Source organism: Buteo buteo, chromosome 2 (assembly GCF_964188355.1).
Source record: "Buteo buteo chromosome 2, bButBut1.hap1.1, whole genome shotgun sequence".
Lineage (NCBI taxonomy): Eukaryota > Metazoa > Chordata > Aves > Accipitriformes > Accipitridae > Buteo > Buteo buteo.
The window spans coordinates 22190934-22214758 of record NC_134172.1 but is presented as its reverse complement, the minus strand read 5'-3'; the positions used below and the strand labels follow the sequence as shown (position 1 = coordinate 22214758).

The 23825-nt window shown below is 36.4% G+C and overlaps 1 protein-coding gene across 1 annotated transcript in view; it reads left to right on the top strand.

The window, feature by feature from the left end:
* MALRD1 (MAM and LDL receptor class A domain containing 1) overlaps positions 1-23825 on the top strand; it is a 290404-nt gene that overhangs the window by 76167 nt on the left and 190412 nt on the right. The window contains exons 18-20 of the mRNA XM_075022465.1: positions 7130-7217; positions 9999-10175; positions 12689-12866. Of these exons, the coding sequence (XP_074878566.1) occupies positions 7130-7217; positions 9999-10175; positions 12689-12866 (443 nt within the window). The remainder of the gene's footprint in view (positions 1-7129; positions 7218-9998; positions 10176-12688; positions 12867-23825) is intronic.

Here is a 23825-nt window from a genome sequence, read left to right as displayed (position 1 = left end):
GTTCCAGTGCCTCACCACCATCACCATAAAAAAATGTCTTCCTTGTGTCCAATCTAAATCTATCCTTTTTCAATTTAAAATCTTTGCCCCTTGTTCTGTCACTACAGGCCTTGGTAAAAAGTCTCTCTCCTTCTTTCTTATAAGCCCCCTTTAGGTACTGGAAGGCTGCTATAAGGTCTCCCCAGAGTCTTCTCTTCTGCAGGCAGAACAACCCCGACTCTCTCAGCCTGTCTTCACAAGACATGTGTTCAATCCCTCTGATAATTTTTGTGGCCCTCCTCTGGACCCATTCTAATAGGTCCATGTCTTTCCTATGCCAGGGACACCAGAGCTGAATGCCATACTCCAAGTGGGGTCTCACTAGAGCAGAGTAGAGGGGCAGAATCACCTCCCTCGACCTGCTGGCCATACGTTTTTTAACGCAGCCCAGGATATAGCCTACGTATCTCTGTAGGCTAGTTAAAAAAAAAACACATCCAAAACCAAGAGTTGCTGTGTTACTGATATTTAACTCTCAGGTCTTGTTAGAACGTGTCCTGTCAGGGTGTGATGTGCAGAGATGGTTACAGGGTGTCTGGGAGCTGTGCCAGAGGATGATGATCTCAAGCCAAATCATGTGGATTACTTCATCTCTGTACTGTTGAAGTATTAATGACTTTTGGTATGACAGCTCTAATACTTGCATTTGTATGACTGTGTCTCCTCCACCATGTCCCGTCCTCATCATCAGGATCAAGGACTGCCTTGGGGGATTGTAGTGGGCCAGGAACAAAAGCTGACATATTTCATGTCCATACTTCAGAACTTGTGTAGACTCTAGTTTGGACAATTCATGCTCAGGTTTCTTCACCAGTTCACAATCTACGTGAGAAACAGTATGCACGTAGAGTGGACAATGAGGGAACTGGGACACTTGTGGGAAAGAGGAAAAAAACCCCAACCCTAAGACTTTGTGGTTGGTGCTGAACTTTGTGTTGATAGTGAATGCTGTTCATTAACTACAGTATGAAGTGAAGTACAGAGAACTTACATCTTGAAAATGTGTGTGGTGCAATGCAGTATATCTGAAAGGCAAAAGTAGTGTGATTTTTTAAAAGTAATTTCTAAACATCAGTATTGCCATTTTTGACAAGTGGATTTCAGAGCACAGAAAACAGCATGAAAACAAGGAAATCACATGAGAAGCCAGGAAAATATATTATGAAGCTCTAATCCACTCTGTGGCAATAGAAATGATTTATTCTTTGTGTTATTGTTTTATTGGTATGCAGTGGAAGACTCGTCATGATGTCATCAAGTCACAACATAAGCACAAAGGGGACCAAGAATAAAAATTTCTAAGCTATCTTGACAAAGCATTTTCCAGTCAAAATTGTTTTCTTAATTTCACATCTGTCACTTCTTTACTTTTTTTTGGGGGGGAGGAACAACAAAGGGGGCGGGGTGTGTGTTTTTTACCTTTGTTCACTATTTACATGCAGAAAGATCAAAGGAAATTGCACAAGATAAAAATAACCCTTCTATACACCAGTGAACTGTCAAGTACTGCCCACATTTTAAATACGGAAAACCTGAAGTAATTAAAGGGTTTCACCACCTTTCACAACCCACTGAGAGACTGTGTTGAGTCATTCGAACTTGAGGGGAATCATGTAAATTTGGAATTTTGCTTTCCTGAAAATTAAGAGTAGTGTCTTAAATTTGCTCTTGCTATTACTATATTACTTATCAGGAATTGCTGAACAGGAAAATGAGACTTGGATATCTTTGCAAAGAGAAGGAAAATGTTAGTGACTTTTTTCTCATTCCTTTACTGGATCTAGAAGCCATCTTTGAAAAGGTAACAAGAAGATCACAGGAAAGCAGTAAATCATTGAAGTTTTAATCATGTCTCCTTCCATAGTTCTATGCTTTACATCAAACAGAGGGTTTGTTTATATTATTTTTTATAATCCTTCTATGTTTATTGAATATGCTTATAGTAGAATTAAGAAACAATGTAGAAATTCTACTGCCACTGAAGTATATAGCAAAAATCTTGTTATCTTTAATGACGACAGGATTCATGGCAAATCGTATGTTCCGATGATATCCCTATGTTATCGTTTTCTATATTTGGGAGATTAAGGCCATATGTGTGGATGCAGGAGCAGCAAATCTGTATAATTTACTATCTCAGTCAGGCAAAATCCTTTGGATAAGGAAAGGTCCACATCTTTAGGCAAAAGATGTAATAGTTATCCTCTTGCTCACTGGCATTTGCTGCTAAACAGGTAATTGACTTGGTTGCTGGCACAAATGTTTTCATAAACATTGAAAAGAAAGGGATGCATGTCTTCTCTCAGGATACTCCTTAGCTCAGCATGGAAGAATTGCCTTAGCAGTAAGCATTGCATAGATCAGGTACAAGTCTGTCCATGAAGGCCCTATTCAGGCTTCTCTGGATAGTGATGTGGAGATGTCTTTATGCAGCCCTTGACATCTTGACATGCTCCAGCATACCAGAGGGAGGGACAAATGTACTCAGGTCATAACAAGGCACCCTGGTCAATGTGGGACACATCTTTTAGGAACATAAGTCCTAGGAATTTGACATAATAACTCAGCCAGAATCCTGTAGTTTTATTTATTTATTTATTTATAAAATCTGTGGAAACGGTGGTTCGGAGAAAGAAAGAATCTATGTAGTGTATAAGTGAATGTGTGTGTAAGCTGCTGAACCTGCCTACACCTGTCATGGAAGACCACCCCAGCAGCAAAAACACACTGATGGTAAAGGAGTGGTGATGAGATTCCATCTGAAAGTAGTTCAGGGTACCACAATATGATTAGAGTCAGTAAAGGCTGATCATGACAGAACATCATCAGCCTTGCCATCGCTTTGCTATTCTCATACTACAACTCACCCACTTTCACCTGTGTGTATCCTCCTCAAAACAGCCTATCAGTTAGGTTGAGCCTTTGAGTCCTTAAACTGTCTGCATCATTAACCACAAGGCTATCAGAAATGACTGATGCTCTAAAAAAAACCCTAAATTCATACATGAACACTAAAAGGACTTGTACCTTAGATGTGGGAGAAAATTGACAGTATCTTTTGGAGGTTTTTTGGACTAGATTTGGCCTTGCCCAGTTAACCATGGATGTCTTAGTATTGTCTGTGAGTATATTCTTACCTGTCAAGTATTTTCAATACTTAGTGATATTTAAGTAATTAAAAAAATCATCATCCATCCTCTTTAGGGAAAGAAAACATTTACATTTTTAATATTACAAAAAGTAGAATTGCTAAAACCTATAAATGCATTTTGGGGCCTCTGTAGCCAACTGAACAGAAATTAAATTAATTTAGAGACTGAAAAATATCTTCAGATTTAAAGGGGGGGGTGTTGTCCATTTTTCTGTGTTTTTTTTTTGTGGGATTTGGTTTGTTTGGGGTTTTTTTTAAGACTTCATATTTACCATCTGGGTTACTTTTGAAAATAATCTAATTCTGCCATAATCTTTTGAAATAAAGGAGACTTCTGTTTGTCTTTGTAGATGAAGTTAAAACTAATCATGATCTTAAATTGGATTAAATAGAGCTTTATGATTATAATTACTAGATACGTGTTTCCCAAGTGGGCAGGCTAACCTTGTTGTTTAATACAGCCAGAATCTCAGAAATTTTTATACTACTTTTGCAATAATTCTTCCAATGTTAATATTAGAGTGAAAACAGGATCTTGTCTCTTGAGTGAAGTTTTGTGGCCTTAATACAGCAAAGTACTGACTCCCAGAATATGTAAACAGTTATTAATATTATGCTTGTCAGCAGTCCCACTGACATCAATGAAGAGTCTGAAAGAAGATAGAAATGTGCTTCTTCCCTGCACTTTAGAGAAATGCTTGGAAAAACATAATAAATCAGCATGAGGGTTCACAAGCTCATAGTGAAGTGTGATAAAGTGCTTTACTGAACTAGAACTAGTGTTTTTCAGTATCTTGTAAAACCAAGCACTGTAAAGCATCAAATATTTGACACAAGATTTTTCACATTTGATGTGTATAACCTTAAGATCATTGGTAAGAATTCATCTGGACACCTGTGTGAATGGACTTTATTTCAACTTTTGAAGTCAAGACATTAACTTCTAATGTGTTTTTGATGGACACAAAAGGAAGGGGCTGATGGGTTTTGAAGATGGGCAGTGGAATCTCGAGCTTTTCTATGTGTATCGTTAAAATGTTGTGGTGACCTAATGTTGATAACCTTTCCAGAAACTGATGGGCTGTCTCCACTTGTGCTTGCTTTTGGGGGCAGAAGGGCTCCACACTATGTGTAGTAGCCCTGACTGCCCAGTCATTCCCCCCATGAGGGGGAAAGCTGGAACATGTGGTGGCACACCTTCTGCCGGTGCACCCAGGTTTTTTTCCAAAGAGAAACCATGGTGCGGAAGGTACAGAGGAAAAGTTTAGTGCCATGTCATCAGGATGCAACTATTGGATGCCTAGACGAAAGATTTGGGAAATGGTCTCAGGTCTCACAGTGCCTACTCCTTTGATGGGAGCTGAGGAAGCAGAGAAACAGAACCAGGGAGGAATAAATTACCATGTTTGGACTCACTTATCAAAGAAACCAAGAAATCTTATCTGACATGAATTAATAACTCAAGAAGTCAAAATTAAATCTAAATTTCTCAGATGTGTTTTAAATCTCAATTTTTCTGAAAAAAAAAATTGTGTTTGCTTGGTAAATAGTTTCCCTTTTTTATGTAATTCTTGAGTTATTATAGGAATATGTTCATGTGTTCTTGAAAAAATTGTCTTACAGTGAAGACTTATTGTGACATGATAGTTGGGTGAAGATATCTTGAAAAAAAGGAGTTTTGAAGCAAGAAATTTTGATACGGATTTCACGCAGTTCATGGTTCTATGGCTTGTCCTTTATCTGTAATTAAAAAAGTTCCATCATCTCATAAGAAATTGGTTACTTTTCTTAATGAAAGTTATGAGACATTTTCCTTTTTTTGTGCAGAGCATTAAAATATAGGAGTAGTTTACTTCAGAGATATGCAGTGAAATGTATATGACTTTGAATCCTGTATTTGCTTTCAGTAAGCTATGACAAAAGCTTTTGATGACGGTGTTCTGTTGGTTATTTGTACTATTATCCACTTGTGTTTTTGTTCTTCCCTCTTCAAACCAAATCACATGGTTTCTTGCCAGAAATAATCACAGCAAACCTAGTCAGAATTAGCATGCTCTAAGTAATAATAGTGCTCTAATAACAGTAACATAGCTGACACTTCCTGTGACAAACCTGAGATACTGTTTGGCTATATTACTAGGTAAATACATTTGAACTAAAATCACTATTACCTAGACTTTCAGAAATCTTTAGAATTTTGAATACCTCACAGTTTTTGGAATTAATTCCATTCTAGTTTAAACTACGCTTGTATAGAAATTAAGACTTTATTTTGCTAACCTTCAGTGGGAATTGGCTAGTGACAGAAATAAGCATTATTGTAAAAATGGAACATTTGTACGGAACACTATTACCCATTGTAATTCCTTTATTAACACTTGTCATAATGTTCCTTCACCCTTCAAAAACCTATTTTGTTCAAAATCTTAAGGGATCAATCCTTTTCTACATACAGAGTGTCATTCTGATACATTTTGCTTTTCATGGAGTTTCTTTTCCCCTTTTTTTATGTAGTATACCTTTTGCTACATTTATAGATTTCATTGAGACTGTATCTCTAGAGCTCTGAAAACTGGAGAAATTGGGAACTATTTATCCTCATTCAAATAATAAATGAGATGTGAAATGAGCTTCATGGTAGATGAGTTCCCTGGAGGTTGTTAAATAATAGCTTATGAAGTTTGCAGAAATTCAGCTGGCAAATTCATTTAAGCGGTCAACGTTTAACCACAGCTGCAGAGAGACTAGGTTTTGTACTGCAGCACTAACTCATAAATCGTTCCTATTTTCAGCTTTAAGTCCATACCTACACTTCTGTTACATTTTCTGTGTTACTGAGTTCATGCTATATGCCAAAGTGTCAGAATCCCCAAGTAAGAACCTAAATAAATAAAATAATTAATCATTTAGGTGGGGAGATTTCAAGTCATACAATCATAATAATCATCATAACAATAAAGAAGTATTCTGAATTGAAATACCCCTGCAGAACTGTGTCCTGCCACTTCTATCTTTGTATATTTTCATGTTTTTAATAAAAGTATTCCTTCTTAAGGTGCAGGAGTGCAACCTCCTCTAGGGAAATGGTGGAAGATGATATGCAAGATGTGTAAGATGTGCCATAAGTATTTAAAAAAAAAAAAAGAGGCAAAGAAATAACTTTAACATTGGATCACCAAAACCATTTATTTATCTTTTTTTTTAAAAATGTATGCTTTGAGGAGATGTTTGGGGTTTTTTTTTTAATGAATAAACATTTATAAATTAATTAAATTAAGAAAATTCTTACTGAATCTTTCCCTAATCACCTGCTTTGGATTTTTACCATTCAGCAACAGTCAGAAGAAAAGAGGCTTATTCAGTCATCTAGAAAGTATTTCACAAATACTAACTTCTCCCATTCCTTGGCTGTAGACAATAATGAGAAAGTAAGCATATACGGCATTGGCAACCCTAATGAAATAATAGAATATTTTTCTTTAAAACGTTTCATAGCACATCTTTAACCTGCTTAATTGTTTTCATCACAGTGGGATTTGTATAAGGGTATATAATTTATTCACATGAATGTTATTATAATTAATCATGATTAATGTTATTACAGTAAGTACCAAAGGAGCTAATAATAATATGCCACTTATGATAATGTCTTGCCATCATTTTATATCACAATCATGTTTCAGTGGATTTACACAATTGTGAAGCCAACCATTCTGTTATGGTTCACTGTGATTAATGTGACCACCAGTGAAAGCTGATAATAATTAGTCTCTTTCGTAAAGTGTCACTAAATAGAATATATCCCCTAGAACAAATTTAATCTCATTTTAAGTGTGAAACATGGTAAATGACTCCTCTTTCGATTGATATGAAATATTTAATGAGAAGTGGAAGTCTACTGTGCACTGAAAAATGCTTTTGTAATTCTTGTTTCCCTAGATCTTGGTGAAAGGTACTGTAGGAGACGGTTTCACTGGAGACATTGGACTTGATGACATGTCTTTTCTAGACTGTACTCTTTACGATGGTAAGAACAAGTGTATGCCTCCTAGCTGTGAGCTGATTCTTTGCTGTCATTTGTAAATATTCCTACTGGAAAAGCAAAAACCAGATCAAACTGCGACTCATGCCTGTCAAGGAAATCCAGATTTGTTTCCCTGCTTCTCCAACCTTAATATCCAGGTATCAGCACAGAAGTTTCCGCTGTGCCCAAAAAGTCCAAAAGAGACCCTCAGTAAGAAGTGTGCAGCTTCCAAACTCTTTGAGGTCTTGATTCCTAGAAGGGAAAAGAAACTTAATTATGTGTAAATAAACTGACCTTTCATTCAGCAAATTCAGTTTGATACAGCCTTCTGCCTCCCCCCAATAATTCTTAATGTATTTACTGTGCCAGTTGCTCCCACATTACAGCACACAAACAGTTCAGATGATAGAGCAGCCTGTCCTCAGAAGTCATTGCTCCTAGGGTTGTACAATGTCTACAGAATTGTAAAATATTATATACCAAAATACATGTGCTTCAAGACACCAGATTCCAGAACTGTCACTTCATCACAGAAGGGATTTTAAGAGGACTAGTGTTAGCTGCAGCAGGTGTTACAGTGGTGCATATGGCGTGACAGTTGATGTACAGTCGTAATAGGGCTATAGAACAGCAAACAATTCAGAACACTGCCTGAATATTAGTATCCTAGCACTAATTCTAAAACACCCTAGTGCAGATGCATTTTATTCTGCTACTCCAAAAATTTCTTGTAGATATAATTAGGTCTACTAGGAATATCAAGTGTATATGGTATGTTTCTTCTGCAGATAATTATCTCACATTTTACCAACTTTATAACATTTGTTATAACATTTTAAATATAAAGTTTTTTTGTACATACTCAGTTAATGTACAATGCCTTATATTCGAGGAAGAAAACCTTAAAAGAACTAATCAGAAAATCCCTACGTGTTTTCAAATGAAATATGAAAAAAAAGTTTTAAAAATAAACAAGAAGAAAGTTGGAAAGTACAGAGGGTCAGAGTTTCAAAGTTCATAAATAAGAAAAAAGCAGCTCATTTTGTGTGGAAAGAGAAAACTAAAATACTGAAGTATAATAGTAGACAGAGCTGAATAGGAAACAGTTTTTGTGTTCTGTACATTTTAAAAACATTTTTAGTGTTGAGAGCAATTTTTTGAGATATTCCAGAGTCCTGCCTCTATTTTACTCCCTCCACACCATAAAAAAATCCCAACAACCAAAAAAGAGTCAAAGAGACTGTGGAAACAGTCTGCAAAATAGTCAATAGCTATGACATACCACCATATTTAACGCAAGTTTGATCAGGGAAAAAAGCAGGGCTCCCGTGTCCCTGCACCCTAGAATTAAGCACTAGCTTACCAGTTGCTCTTGTTCCACTTCAAATAACCAAATACTGACCAGGGAGAGATGGACTTGAGAGCTTGGTGGTAAAGTCCTTCATCAGTAATATTAAAGATCTCAAAACTTGGGCATATTGCTTTGATGCCTCATTTGAATGCCCTAACCAAAGACTATTCCATAATGCTTGTCTGGACAAAATGGTATTTCATAAATTATAGAAAATGAATTATTTCGAAACAGAGAAAGGACCAGATTCTCCTTTCTTTTCAGGTGTCGTGAAGGTTATGGTACTTCAAAATTTCTTCTCCTGTTCCAGTGGATTGGGAGCAGAGACTTGAATGTGGAATTTATATTTAAAAATTTCTGACCAATAAGGTCCTTGCTATTATTATGACATGTAGATACATTTATTCTATCATGCAATTATTCCTTCAGTAGATTCCTTCCCCTAAATCTTTCGTTTGAGTCTTAGGATATTATGGGAGTATCATTCATTTGATTGGAGTATAATCCATTTGATGTCATAGATGTGCTTTCTACCTTACAAAATAGAAACGGCTCCTGCTCGTGGGGAATTTATTATCAGTCTTAGTGCTCCAGGCCTCAGGGGGAAAAAAAAAATTCCTTGCTGTCTCAGACACATTTTATATAAAAAGTCTTCACATGTACTTTTTAATTAACTCAGGTGTATTCCTCAGGTGTATTGTGCACTACAGCTAATAGTTTCATTAACGATTAAATTTAAAAAAGGCGTTATATAATGAAAATTCCTTTTATGGACAATAATAGCAAGGGTTTTCAAGAAATGAGAGTAAAGCATGAAGAAAGGTGCATAGTAAAGAATGGGAGGAAAGGCAAAGACAATTGATTTGAAAGAAGTAGTAATGAGTTTGAATGAAACATATAGGAAGTGGTGAAACAAGATGATGACCTCAGAATAATTTTTCTAATGAGAAAAAAATATTTTTTTCAGTGATAAAATTACAAGAGAAAAAGATTAGGTAGTAATTTCCATAGTCATTTGCAGTAATTGATGTGTTAAAAAAAAAAAGTCATTATCATCAGAATAAACTGTTAGCCTTGGCTCACAGGGAAACTAAGTTTTTGTGATTGTTCTGTCAGTCTCCATGACATTAGTTTTTTGAAATGACTCATTGACTGTGACCTGAAAGACAGGTAGGAGGTGTAAATAAATTCCTGCAAGTGTCGAGGATTGTATGAATGGTGGTTAGCATGACCAACCTGGTGCCTTCCACTGAGGAAATGTTCAATTCAGTTCCTGCTGGGCAACGTTTAAGTCATTCAGCTTGGCCACCCAGCCATGTTTCCAGCAAAGCTATACCCTTGACAAAGGGTGGGAGTGGCAAGGGGAGAAATCATTACAAAACTAGAATGCCTTAGTCCTACTGCTCAACATTTTGTTGGTTTGTTTTTCAAAGGAAACTTGCCAACAATCCCTACAACTACTTCAGGAACTTCAGTTCCTGCCACGCTCCCCGTGAACAACTGCACAGAGAAGGAGTTTGTCTGTAGAGCCTCTGGCCATTGCATCCAGATGATCCAGAAATGTGATTTTAGACCTGACTGCTCTGATATGTCTGATGAATCAGCCTGTGGTGAGTATACTAAATCTTGTACGTTGCTACCTTATTAGTTTGTGGCTGTTAAGCACCTTGCTTTGACTACTCTCTATTCACCATTGCAATTTGGTATTAGCACCTAGATACTATTTTTAATATGATTTTCCCCAGAAAAATAATAATATTTTGCTCTTAATGTGGGAATCTGAGCTGTTATGCACTTTCTGCCTTCTAATGGGCTGATTCAGACTTGACATTCCAATTCAACTTACTACTGAAATGGGGTGGGAGGGAGGAAAGGAATCCTCAATTCCCCAATGATTGGTACTATACATGACAATTTTTTTGAGTGAGCATAGTTTCTCAAATTAAATGACCTATGACTTATTTAAATCCTCCAAATGTTCACTAGTCCAGACTGGAAGAAAGAATTACTTTACAGTCTCATGCTTGGGGTGCACATCTGGGTAACTTGGGTCCAGTTCTTACCTACTTCAAAGAATATGGCGTTTGTTTGTTGTTTGTTTGTTTGGTTGGTTTGGTTTGGTTTTTTTTGGTTTTTTTTTTTATACAAAGTATTTTCATCAGCAGCAATGACTGTGAAATTCAGCCTACTCCATGCAGAAGTGACTTCCAGTCTGTAAATTCCTAAAGCCTGATGGTCAGATGGGAACGCTAGAACTGGAACAGTGGACTAGGGTCACCACATGTTGTCTGTAGAGGTCCAAGAGAATTGTTGATTGCTTTTGAGTTGCAGCAGCTTACACTATAGCATTTTAGAAGAAACTGTCAATGACTTTGCTTTGCCTTAAAGGACAGTACTTGAAAATACTGCTGTACCGAAGCTGGTTAATGGAGGGGACAGACATCTAGAGACAGTGACCTCATCAGCCTTTGCAAAATAAACTATTCTCACTGAAGATCAAAACCCTACATTCATTACACATTGTGTAGGGAACTCAATCACTTCTCTCAGGGCTGAGGGCTCAATGAGGAAAAGTAACATTATACTCCCTCTGTCTATTTCTTATGTGGGAATAGCTCTGGAAGGAATGAATCTGATATATAAATATCACTGGGTAATTTCCTATAGTGTGAAAAAACACCAGTTGTTGAAATTCTGCACTGAAAAATAAATGCAGAGCACTTTGGATAGAAAGGTTTGTTGGGGGTTTTTTTCCCTCAGAAATTTACATTGCCTTACAAGACATCCTTTCTTTCTGAGAGAGATAAATACTGTGGAGAATACAGCTTTACGTATTTGCTCTGTCTGAAGTCTCCCATCACTACAGCAATAATGGCAATTTATCATTCAAATGACAGTGCTGGAATAGGAGTTAAGTATGTCCTGACTGAGGGCAGAAATATGTTCTCATGAAGGTGTTATCTTTCTCAGAGGCATTTGAAACATAATGTTTATAAAACACATTAAAAAGGGGGGAATAAACATGCGATACTATGCCACTCATCATTCTCAGGAAATGTCACAAATCTTTATATTGGTAATTCATGAGATCATACTGGCTGTGGTTTGCTTCCTTACTGGTGATATACAAGCTATAAATCAAAACACACTCCCTCCTTAGTCTACCGTTTTTAGCCTCCAAGGAAGGAAGCATCAGGCACATTCTCCTAACTCACTGTGGTTTCTTGATGTAGAAGTTACCTTTGCTATGCTAGCATTTGAGCTTTGTGGGTTAATACAAATTCTTGTTTCCCTGCACAGTTCTCACAGCAGTCACTTAGACTTGAGTATAATAATCTATTTCAAAGTTCTGGAGAGTGACAAGACTCACCTTGAATCACCTAGACAAAGTGTCTGCAAAATATTCAGGAAGATGTACTGGAGAATAAATATTCATAACAGAAATGGAAAATTAATAGGTTTCTTTCCCCTAAATGTTCTTACAGGGGGGTGCATTGTGAAGGGGGGGATGGTAGTGAGCTCACTATTTTTTTGTCCAGTTGCTTAGGAATCGAAAACTGAGGCACAGGCAGCTGCATATTTATGTGGTAAGATAACAATGCAGTATTTGATGCCAATACCAAATACCTGCATTATTATGTGGCTTTTAGGTATTGTGGGGACTGCTTGAAATATTGATTTGGTTTTTTAGAGTTTTGGTCATGGACTTTGTACACAAATTACAATGAGTTGTTAATGTCATCAGTCTACAGGACTGAAGAAAGAACCATGCAGCAGCTGACAGATTTGCTGATGAATTTTACATGCATTTCATTGTATATCACACAACAGATTATTAGAATGGCCTGAAAGCTGGTCAGAACACATATGAAGGTAGATACTGAGGTGCAAAAGAATTGGTGTATACCCAAACTCAGAATCTGCCTAATAGAAAAGAACACAGAAAAATATAATTGATATTTTATCCATAGAGAAAAAACTATGTATGTTAGGACTGTGTAAGTATTCATGGATACTATAAATAGAATCCTTTTTATTGCCATGTTGTTTACTTTATCATAAAATCAATTAATGCTTTCCAATTTTTATATAAACATGAAGTATTCACTGTTAATTTTTAAAGTTATGGAAGTCTGCAACTTTGAAGATAAAAACCAGTGTGGATGGTACCAACCAGCCTTGGAACAGATATCAGGAAATGATTCCATCCATACCACAAACCTATTCAAGTGGGAACTTGGAAGAGGAGCAAATCTCTACCCTGGGCAAGAAAAACACTGCCCATTAATTGATCATACTACGTGAGTACAATTTTTCAGGTACCTGAATCTTTCTTGGACTGTGTGAATTTAGCCATGTATGGATTATCAGGAGGAAAATCTGCTCAGTTCACAGTATTGAAGCAGTTTACCGATTTATTAATGGCATGTAATTAACTTACAATGCAGGATGAATAACATCTATACAACAGGTGAATCAAAATACAAAATGTTAATAAACAGGTACAAATTTCTAGCCACCCTTCTATAAGTAATTCCCAAAATTTCAGTACCTCTCCATCCAGAGAAACATGTGTGCACTCCCTCTCCCAGAGGACATGTGGCGTACAACCATGTTCCCCTGTACAGAAAAGAGAGTTTGGAGACATGGATGCTCCAGCTTTATGTGTACACATGCCACTGCCTATACAATCTGTTAATACATATGCCATGAGAAATCAACCCTCCTTGTGGCACCCTAAACTGCCATGTCAGCCCACCAGCTGGATGCAGGCTATTTGCAGCATCCAGTGGGGACGATGCTCTGTCTGTATGCAGTGGTTGTGGCACCAGCAAGATGACCTCTGGCATGTCAAAAACAGGTTTTGGCTCCTGCTGTTTCCACTCCATAATGTCTCCCCACTATTACAAATTTTCATCCTACTTTTATACTTCTTTTCAAGCTGACTTCTCCTTTGTTTAAAAGCTGTCTTTGCAATTCACTGGATACTGTTTGATTTAGTTGATGGTGGTCATCATCTTGATCAGTTTTGCGTGAATACCTTCTCAGATGGTCTTTATTCACACAGACAGTGTACGCTCGCTTTTCTCCCTTACCAGCTATTGTTATCCCAGCAGTTTTGCCCAAGGGTGGGCAGTACAAGTTGTTACCCCAACAATGGGTCTTGTGAATTCTGCTGTCATTTAATAATTAACTTATGCACTTCAAAATGACTGTAATTAGAGTTAAATTGAGTTTAGTTGATATTTTACCATTTTTCTGATAAATTATATCACTTCATAGTAAGATGAAAAATATCTCTGTTCTCTCAGTGAAGATTTCTAAATTAATTTTGGATTCTAGGTAGATTGTTTATGATAATTACTAACTCCTCCCAAAGACATTCCTTTGATTTGTCTCAAGGAGCAAAAATTAGCTTTTTTTCCACAGAGATTTGGGTTTACGTGTTTTGTTTTGTTTTGTTTTGTTTTTAAGAAATGTGATTAAAAAAATGCATTAATGCAATTTATATTCCAGTTAAAAGTAATAGTTAAGATTTATTGAGACAAAATCCCTACAGGTGACTAGTAAGTGTATTAAGTACAAACAACTTTCAGTGTCATACAACTTCAATTCATCTAATAAGGAAATTTCTGTACAGCACCATTCTTCTGAACAGAAAAATACTTGCCTAGTTCTAGTGACAGGCATGTTTACTTTCTGTGACAGTAGTCCACAGAGTACAAAAATGGACTCTAAATTAAAACCACTCCAACAGAGTTTTTGCTATATTGCTACAGTTTAAAAATGAGATTATATTGCATTTACTCAGCCTGAGTATCACTATCTATCACTATGAAAGAGTCAGCTCAATATATTAGTTTCACTGTGTACTTTATTAAAATCACTATATATTTTTACCAAAAAAAACCCAAACCCCCAAAATCCTCATTCAGGAATAGCAAAAAAGAATTACAGTGCTACCTAATTGTTTCAAGGTCTCTACATTATACACAAAGGAAGTGTATTCCATAAAAAAGAGCAACTATTTATGATAAATTGGCTGTCAAACCTTTCATTGATTGCTATTTAATTGTTATATATTAGCTGATACCAGCACTGTATGTGTACTTAGTAAATCCTCTCATAGCCTTTCCACTACAGATTTGCATTGGCATAGTGATACATTAAATTGTATTTACTGTTTTTCAACATATTTTCAGGGTTTAATGCAACTAACAGTATATCGAAAAGGACTGATGAAAAGAGAAAGTAAATGATCCATAGAGATTGCAGTTTTCAGGCAACACTGAAATGGATTGCTGTTGTGATGTGATGTTTCACACCAGATGTAATTTGGTTGTACTGTTTCCCCATTCGCTTTGTTTATTGACCTGTAGAAGAGAATGGGAACATGATGCTTCCAAATTACAGCAGGAGATGCAGAGCAGCAGTTTTGTTGAATTAAAACCCTGCAACATTTTGTTTTATTTTCTCATCCATTTTCCCAAAATTCCCATGGACTTAGATGAGAGAAGCTGTAATACTGTAATCCTGTGTGTTTGCTTATTAAAATAAAGCATGCAGGATTATGTACAGAAATGCTTAGATTCATCCTGATGCGTGAGCGGGTGACAGTGCAGCTTACAACGAGTTCTTTCAGCAGAAATACCTGCGAATAGTTGGAGACTCAAACTGTCTGCTTCCCATAGAATATGTATTTGGGCTAGCCACATGCAGGCTGATGAATTATAAGGTAGAGGTGTGAGTCTTTGAAGTTGTAATTGCATTAATTGAGTGAAAGTAATGACTTCAGTAATGGAGGACAGAACAGCTTGTATGTGTGTGTATAAGCCCAAGGCTGGAGGAACAGAAGGCGTTATGGGAATCTGCTATGGCAGCCTGACAGTTCTTGGCTTGAGCTGGGGAAAGGCTGGCACATGTTTTGCAAAGAACTAGGTGACATTGGCATTCTGCACTGAAAAGACCATTATACGTCTATGAGTGTAGAGCTCTTATGGCACGTTTCTACACTCAGCAAATGGGAATTCTCTATTGCAGTTAGGTTTCAAAATGTTGTAATAATGAAAGTATCAATTTGTGTAGGCTTAAACAAGTGTATAGAATAGACACCTCCAAATGAGTAACTCCATAAATTTATTTCCATTTTAGAGAAACTGGTTAGTGATGTAGCAAATTCTTTGACATTATTGATGATATTTGGGTACACCTGTTATTTGAAAATTTTATAGGCACTTAATTGATATGATAATTCATACCCAAATCTGTCATCAAAACTAATGAATCAAAACAAAAAAGGATGTGGAACTAAATTCTAAGCTCACATGATAATTATTGCTGTGCAAATAGCTCCCTTGATAACCATATGTTTAACACAGCTGTCTTGCCTTTGTGTCTGCTTTTCAGACAATCATTACCAGAATTTAGGAAAAATTAAAAGCTTTAAGTAATATACTTAAGCCCAGCAGTTTCTTCAGCAGTCAAGAAATGTTTTAAACTTGAGATTCTAAGAGCTTCAAAATAGATGAAAAAAATTATAAACCCACAGGAGACTGCTCATGAAACATTGGAAAGGAGAAAGCTGAATTTAACTACTTGAAGGCACTTCTTTTTTTCATACTGCATTTCACTTAGCTGATATAAGTAAACCCCCAAAATATTTCTATTATATTACACGTACAAATCACCCTTTTTCTGTGCCATTGAGCCTGACAGAGAAGAGACAATAAAAGGAGCATTGAAATCTACGTTGAAATGCATTTTTCAGTATATGGTAAATACTACGTAGTCTCCAAAATAGTTAAGTCCAGTTAAGGAAGAGTTCAGAGACCTGATCAACTATGACCTGGAAAGTGCTGGGCAAGGAATGTTGAGACAGCCTTATATGCACAAAGCTTTATTTGGAGCACCCATAGCTGGATACATTAACTCTACAGGTAAGATTTTCTCTTTGTAAAAAGACAAAGGAGATAGAGGTACAACTGTCTCCAGTGGCCAGACAGGGAAAGAAGCAACAAGGTGTTTCACAGATGAGGGTCCTCTCCAGTACAGCATATTTCCCCCTGTAACTCTTTTTCCATAGCAGCTGTATAGTTTTTTTCATCAGGACTGGACTGTCTCAGGATTTGTGAGGTGCAAGGGCATGAAACAACCCATATGAACAACAAAGGGAAAAATCATTGCTGCAGCAGCCTCCTAGTGCCTAGGTGGTAGGGTGCAAAGTTGGAGGTCAAAGGCAAACTGTAGAGCTGCAAATGGGAGGATGAGAGGAGCCCAGGCCACTCCTCCTCCAATCACTGCAGTAGCTGCCTTGAGCTACCCAAAAGGCAGCTGGAGCTCTCCATCCTCCCGACGCTCTCGGCACAGGCAGCTACTTCCTTGACCATTGTAGGAGAGCTTTTTTGAAGTTGACTTGTCTTCCCACTAGCTTCATGCCAGTACTTCATTCTTCATTCCAGCCACCTTCTTGATTCGAGGAGTGCTTTATATCCAAAAGCAAACCTTTTAAAAGCCTTTTCCAATATTGGGATAGCTTTGTCCATGTGACGTTTAGATGTAACCCTTGAGACACTTGTATGCTATATGCAAATATCTCATTCAAACACTAGAAGATGACTTCTTCACTTGGATGATCCTACATGTGTCTCAAAAGCACACATAGTCTCATACGGAGACAGTATCTTCTCTAGAGTGACTTGCGATGCAGAAGTTACAGGAAGATGCTTACAGTTAGCTCAGCAAATATTTAAAAAACATATTCTCTTATAAAAGTGATTCAGCCAAATATTTTTCTAAAACCAGAAATTTAGCCTTTCTATCTACCCAAGAAGATCAAAGTAATGCATTTGTATTTTTACATTTATTATATTTATATTACTACAAATAATTAAAGACTTGTTGAAAGTCTTGACTGGGTCATTTACAAAAAAATAAAAATGTCTGTGACAATTTATTCTATAATCCTTTTTTGTTAAATTAGGGTTTTTTTAGAGAATAAGAATTCAGATAATCAAGGTTCAGAAAACAGGGTTTCCTCTGCAGTCTTTTTTGAACAAGGTGCAGCTTAGTATATGCTTGTTCTCTAAGTGGTTGTGAAATATGGACTAATTTGTGTTAGTGCTTCATTAAAGTATTAATAAAGCATTACAGGTAATCAAATGCTTTACTGTGCATGCTAGTAAATATCCAGGGTGATGATAAGGCAAGAAACAAGACCATAGATGATCAGACATTGATGCTAAGTAAAAAAGGAGTTATGGAGGAGCTTTCTACAGTAGCATACGATTTTATACTAAGCTGTAATACAGAAAATTGCTAATTAAAACTAACGCCCATTGTGATTAGAAATTTTGATGGCTTTTTCACTTCAGGCTTGGTTATCTGAGAAGGAAACTCATTCCTCTTGTTTCCTTTTGCCTTCAACCTCACAGAATTTATGGAGTTATGACAATGTTAATGAGATGTGGCAGGTTCAGGTGAGCCATGGAAAGACCATGAATTAATCTCAGCTCTGTGTCAGTCAGAAGCCATCAGACTAAAATCTCCAATGGAGAAAATCCAACTAACAGCCACTGACTGTTGTGTTATGATCAAAACATGGAATCTTTCATCTCTGATGCCATTTGCTTTGTGTGGTGGTTTGTGTGCTGCAATACTTTTAAGTACTATTGGTAAGTCTTGAGAGAGTTTGAACAGAGATTCTCTGAGAACAATGATGCTGACAGAACAGAGAAAAAAAAAAGAAAAGGGGATTAGGCTGGTTAATAACATACTAATCTGTGCTCCAACTATAAAGGTTTATTTGTTTGTAGTTAAGTTTATTAGGCTTTAGTATTCCATATCAGCTGTTCTGTAGGTTTAGCCTTCTGCTATTTTAAGGTAGCCTCAAACCAATGATACAGTTTCTCATCTTAAAGGACCCAGCACTTTCTGCAGTTCTAAAGACATACCTACAGCTCAGAGATTTAGAGATTTGCAAAATTTGCAGATGCACAACCCGTGCAGAAAGGAACAACTGTATTTACATGGGTGTGCAGTGATCGTGTTTTGTCTGAGCAAAAAATATGTTTTTTTAAACAGTTGTTGCTGCTTCCAAAATTGTTGTTCTGCTCAGCTAGTGAGAGAAGGAAAATTGGATTCAAAGTGCTTCATCAGATTTGTGGTTCATTAGCATGGTGCACTTTCCTCTCATTATAAACTGTGTGTCAGTGCTGCAGTTCAGGTGTGATTAGAGCTGATGTGGATACACCTGGTCCAGCCCTATTTTGGCTACCATTGGTTCTGATTGCCATAGTATGGGAGTGTGATACTTAGCATGGTACATAAAATTTTCCTGGAGTGTGTTGTGGTTTAAGCCCAGCCAGCAACTAGGCACCACACAGCCGCTCGCTCACTCTTCCCCCTGTCCCTAGTGGGATGGGGAGGAGAATCAGAAAAAAGAAGCAAAGTACCTGGGTTGAGATAAGAACGATTTAATAACTAAAGTAAAATAAAATGTAATACTACTACTACTAAAATATAATCATAATAATAATTGTAATTGGAAGGAATATAATAAAATAATAATTAAAAAAAAAAAAAACAACAAAAAAAAACAAGAAAAAAACCAGGTGATGCACAATGCAAGTGCTCACCACCTGCTGACCGATGTCTGAGTAGCGATTCACCCCTCCTGGCCAACTCCCCCCCATTTATATACCGAGCATGGTGTTCTGTGGTATGGAATATTGCATTGGCTAGTTTGGGTCAGCTGTCCTGGCCATGCTCCCTCCCAGGTTCTTGTACACCTGCTTGCTGGCACAGCATGGGAAACTGAAAAATCCTTAACTTAGGATAAGCGCTATCAGCAACGCCTAAAACATCAGTGTGTTATCAACATTATTCTCACACTAAATCCAAAACACACTGTACCAGCTACTAAGAAGAAAATTATCCCAGCCAAAACCAGGACAGAGTGCTAAGCAAAGACTTGGGTGGTTACACCTCACTCATCTCTACTTTGCTGTGATTACACTGTATCTCTAAAGTACTGGATTTATGTTCATGTGCACCAATTTTCCAGTCTGTTCTCCAGCCAAGTCTGCGTACCCATTTGTATTCTTTTCCCCATAGCTGAATAATACTGCCATATAAATCTACAAGAAGTAATTAAGATTAGTTTATAAAATTTCAGTTTCTCCTGTAAAACCTTGTTCAGAATATAGTCTGGACAGTTTATGTGTGCTTTCTGATTTTTAAAGAGCTGATGGATATTAATAAAAAGCTGTCTGCATTATTCCAACCAAAAGGATAAAAAAAGCTCCTGAGATGAAACATCTTCCTGAAGGCACAAATGAAGTCTCATTGCAATACACCACAAGAAATCCTTAATACACCAATTCTGTGTTTGTCATTTTATATGGATAGGTGTCTGAAGAGTTCGACATCTTTCACTACCATATATTTATGTTGGACTTCCTGTCTCATTCTGGTTAGGCTGTGCTGACTACTATTCTTTAAGCAGGAATTGCTTGAAGACACCGAAATTAATGGCAATGCTTTTAAATGAGCCTTTTAGATATGGAGAGTATAAATGATACCTGAGAGTACTATAGTTAGTTACACTTATGTAGAAGTGGAAGAAAAGTATGAGCTTTATGTGATGCTTTTACACTCCATATATCTATTCTCAATAGTATTATTTACTTTAGACAAATGTGCGTGTATACCTATTGATCTTGCTTGAGGACTTTATTCACAGTGAAGTGAAATACATAGCATTAAGCCTTGTAGGCTCCACAGCTGTCTCTAAGAAGATACTTATAGTACTCTTAAAGACAAGGGAAAATGAAAGGAAGGGGATACTTCAGCCTTGTAAAGAGCAGTTTATTTAGCATGTTACAGTGTATCTATCACAGGCTCTGATGGATATTGTGCTTCTATATGTGCAATTCTTGTGATTCTTGAGTTGAACGGGTGTAGATTTCATCAGAATAAAGACTTGCGGGCCACTAGAGAAATAAGGTAACAATAAACAACAAAAACTTATTTAATTTTTATATATTTATAGAATTATTAATTCACATACTTTCATCCCCCCCCCCCAATTTAAAAGCACTTTCTGACAATATGTAATATTTTCTCTTGTTACACCCAGAAAAAAAAATGAAGGTTACATGTGGTTGCAGTACAGTCTGAGAAGAATCTTACCATAATATTGTACATAACGTTTTGTGGTGGGTTGACCCAATCTCAGCCAGACCCAATACATGTTTGTTTGCCCTCCTCTTGTCCATTTAGGACTGGGACTGTAAATTCGACTTTGAATATCAGGTGACTCCACCAGGGCTTATAAGAAATGAGCCACCTTCAGTAATGAAGTCTGGAGTCCTGTCAGACTTCAGGTTAATATTATCTTTTGACTTTGTCATAATCCATTTGTTAGCGTCTGCTTACGTCATTAGTGGCAAAGCTCAGATGAATGTGTGTGGAAAAATAATCTGGAAGTGCACACAGCCATCACAGTAATATAGATAATACACATTAGTACCACCTGAAGCAATATGTTGATTAAAAACTAAACACTAAAGACTGTACATTTAATATTTTTATAAGAGAAATCACTGTACTGTGTGTTTAATGAAACTGAAGTAAAGGCAATAATTCTTTCTTAGAGAAAAAAAGGTTTGGGGTTGAAAGTGCTAATAAAGTAATTCTAAATTTTACACCATCCACTTGGGGAGCAGAAGTATTCATATTACTTGTGTGTCCAACTTAAATATGTAGTTGTGAAATACTAATTACTCTTAAGAATAAGCTAACAGTCAGAAATTATTTGCAGGATGATGTTAAATAACTAATCCATTTCAAGTAATCTTAATTTAATCAAACCTAATTTTGTACAAAGAAAGAGAATGCACTGGAAGTATTTTTTAGCTCTGTATATTAGGATCCCAGAGCACAGGATTAGTATCATAATGAAAATCGATTAAATTGTGAAGAATTTAATCACTGTGTGTGGGTAAAACTTTACCAGCACATTTTCTATCTGGAATTCATATCTATTATGTAAAAAAAGGCATCAAAGTTGTACTCAAAGCTTTATGTGGTACGCTTGTATCATGGTCAAGGCCAGCAAGTTTCTTTTGGAATTTTGTCTCTGAAGAGCCTGACAATAAATATAATGCACTTTGATTTAGTTCAAGAATTCCTTCTCATGTTTGTGGTGATTTTCTTTGGAAGACCTTTCTTATCTCAGTGTCCAGTTACAGGTCTCTGTGTGGCTAGTGCGTTGGTGTGTTAAGCACCTTTGTTTCTGTTCAGTTGGAATTAACCATTGAAGCTCAATCCTGTATTTGTGTGCCGAAGTTTAGATGTTCACACTAGAAAAATTTGTCTCTAGCACTGTGCAAAGAACTAGGTCTGTTGGCATCCAGCAATTTACAGACAGTTGTCTGTAAACACAGCTGGAGTATGGCTTCTGCAATAGCAAATTACTCTATTATATCCTTTCAGAAAGGAGTCTTGCAAAAAATTTACATCTACTTTGTCATGGCATGACAATCATGGTACTTTTTTGATTCTGAGTTTATTATGCATTAATGTTAAATGTTAATGGAGGTGGGAGGTTACTAGATAAAAAATATATTTCAAATCATGGTAAAAGAACTTACTCTTTTTGGAATTACCACTGTTTGAAATTAAATTTATCACATAATGCTGTAAATGAAGATCTGCATTCCTGACCACTGTTTGCTTCCAAATCCTTTTTTTTTTTAAAATGTTTACAGAAATACTCATATTTAATTGAAGAACAGCCTTCTTTTTTTTTTCTCTTTCTAGTTGTTAAATACAGATTTGAGTTACTGACTATTTAAAACCTATTAATAGTTAAGTGGTTAGAAGTGTTCTGTGGAGAACATCTTTCTTTGATACATAGTAGAATTAATTAGGTTATTGGAGTTCTTATTGTCCTTCAATATTACTGAAAATTACACATTTTATGACATTTTAATTTTGCATATAGATTCTTTTTCTGCAATAATATTCTCACAGCTGCAATCCTTTATTCAGTAAAGAACCCTATTGAAGCTAATTAATATGTTATGTGTAAGTCACTGCAAGACAGGGGCTGTAAAAGATCTGTTCATATGTTATGATCTATAATAGGCCATCCTATATTATGTACAGAAGGATAAGTAGTCAAACTACTTCTCATGCAGACACTGAGTATCTAGCAAGTACAGATACTGAAGAAACAAGGTAATTCTTTCTCATTCTCCTTCTTTCTCCTCATAAAACTTCTTATGCTTCCTAGGGAAGTGTGCTCTGCCACATTTCTTTCAGATTCACAGTCATTATGCATTTTGAGTAAAACCTTGGCCACTCTCCACAGACTACCCTCCCTTTCCTACAACATGTGTTGCCTTCTGGCTGAAATAATGGGCATAATGGGCAGGGCATCAAGTAGCTGTTACCCGAAGTATAAAGGAGGTGATAAATTTCTTCTTGAATGAGTGCTTGAGTAATAAGGTCTCTCTCACTTCTGAAGTTTTTTAGCATCATTTTCTACAGGCAGAGGCAGTGTTGAGGGAACTGTTAGGGTTTGCTTTTTTTTTATAGAAGGCTTACTCTTTCTGTATATTTCTATAATCCTTTCTGAAATATTTCTGTATTGCTTCTATCTACCTTCCAGCAGTTTCCCACCTTAAAGCCAAACATCAAGTAAACAGTGCTATAGACGCAATGTGTACGCGGCTTCCCCATTTTACAATTAATATATTGAAGTTACACTGGACTCTATATGGACACATGCAAAGATAAAGATTAAGCCTTCCTTGTATCTTTGCCTGTTTCCTTAGGAATACTGTAATAATAATGACTTTTGGATGCTTTATATTTCTATTGCAAGTTTTGTTGGCAATGCTAGAAAATATGAAATGTTAGCATCTTTTAAAAGATTTTTAATATAGATTTTTTTATTTTTACACCTACTTAAATTTTTACCAGAAGTTTTGTATCATCTGGTTTCTGACACTATAAACAAGAAATAATAGGTATCAACATAAAACGAAGCTAGCATGACGGAATGGTAAAAGTATCACAGTTTACAACCATCTTGTGTCAAATGTATAAGGTATTAAAATACCAATACTATACTCTGATGACATAGTACAAGAAAAAAATTATGCCAATATAAATCTTTTCTCATAAATGTAGTTGTTATGAAGAAAAAGGGGAGAATTTAACTCCCTCTTAGCTAATGAAACAATAATCTAAAG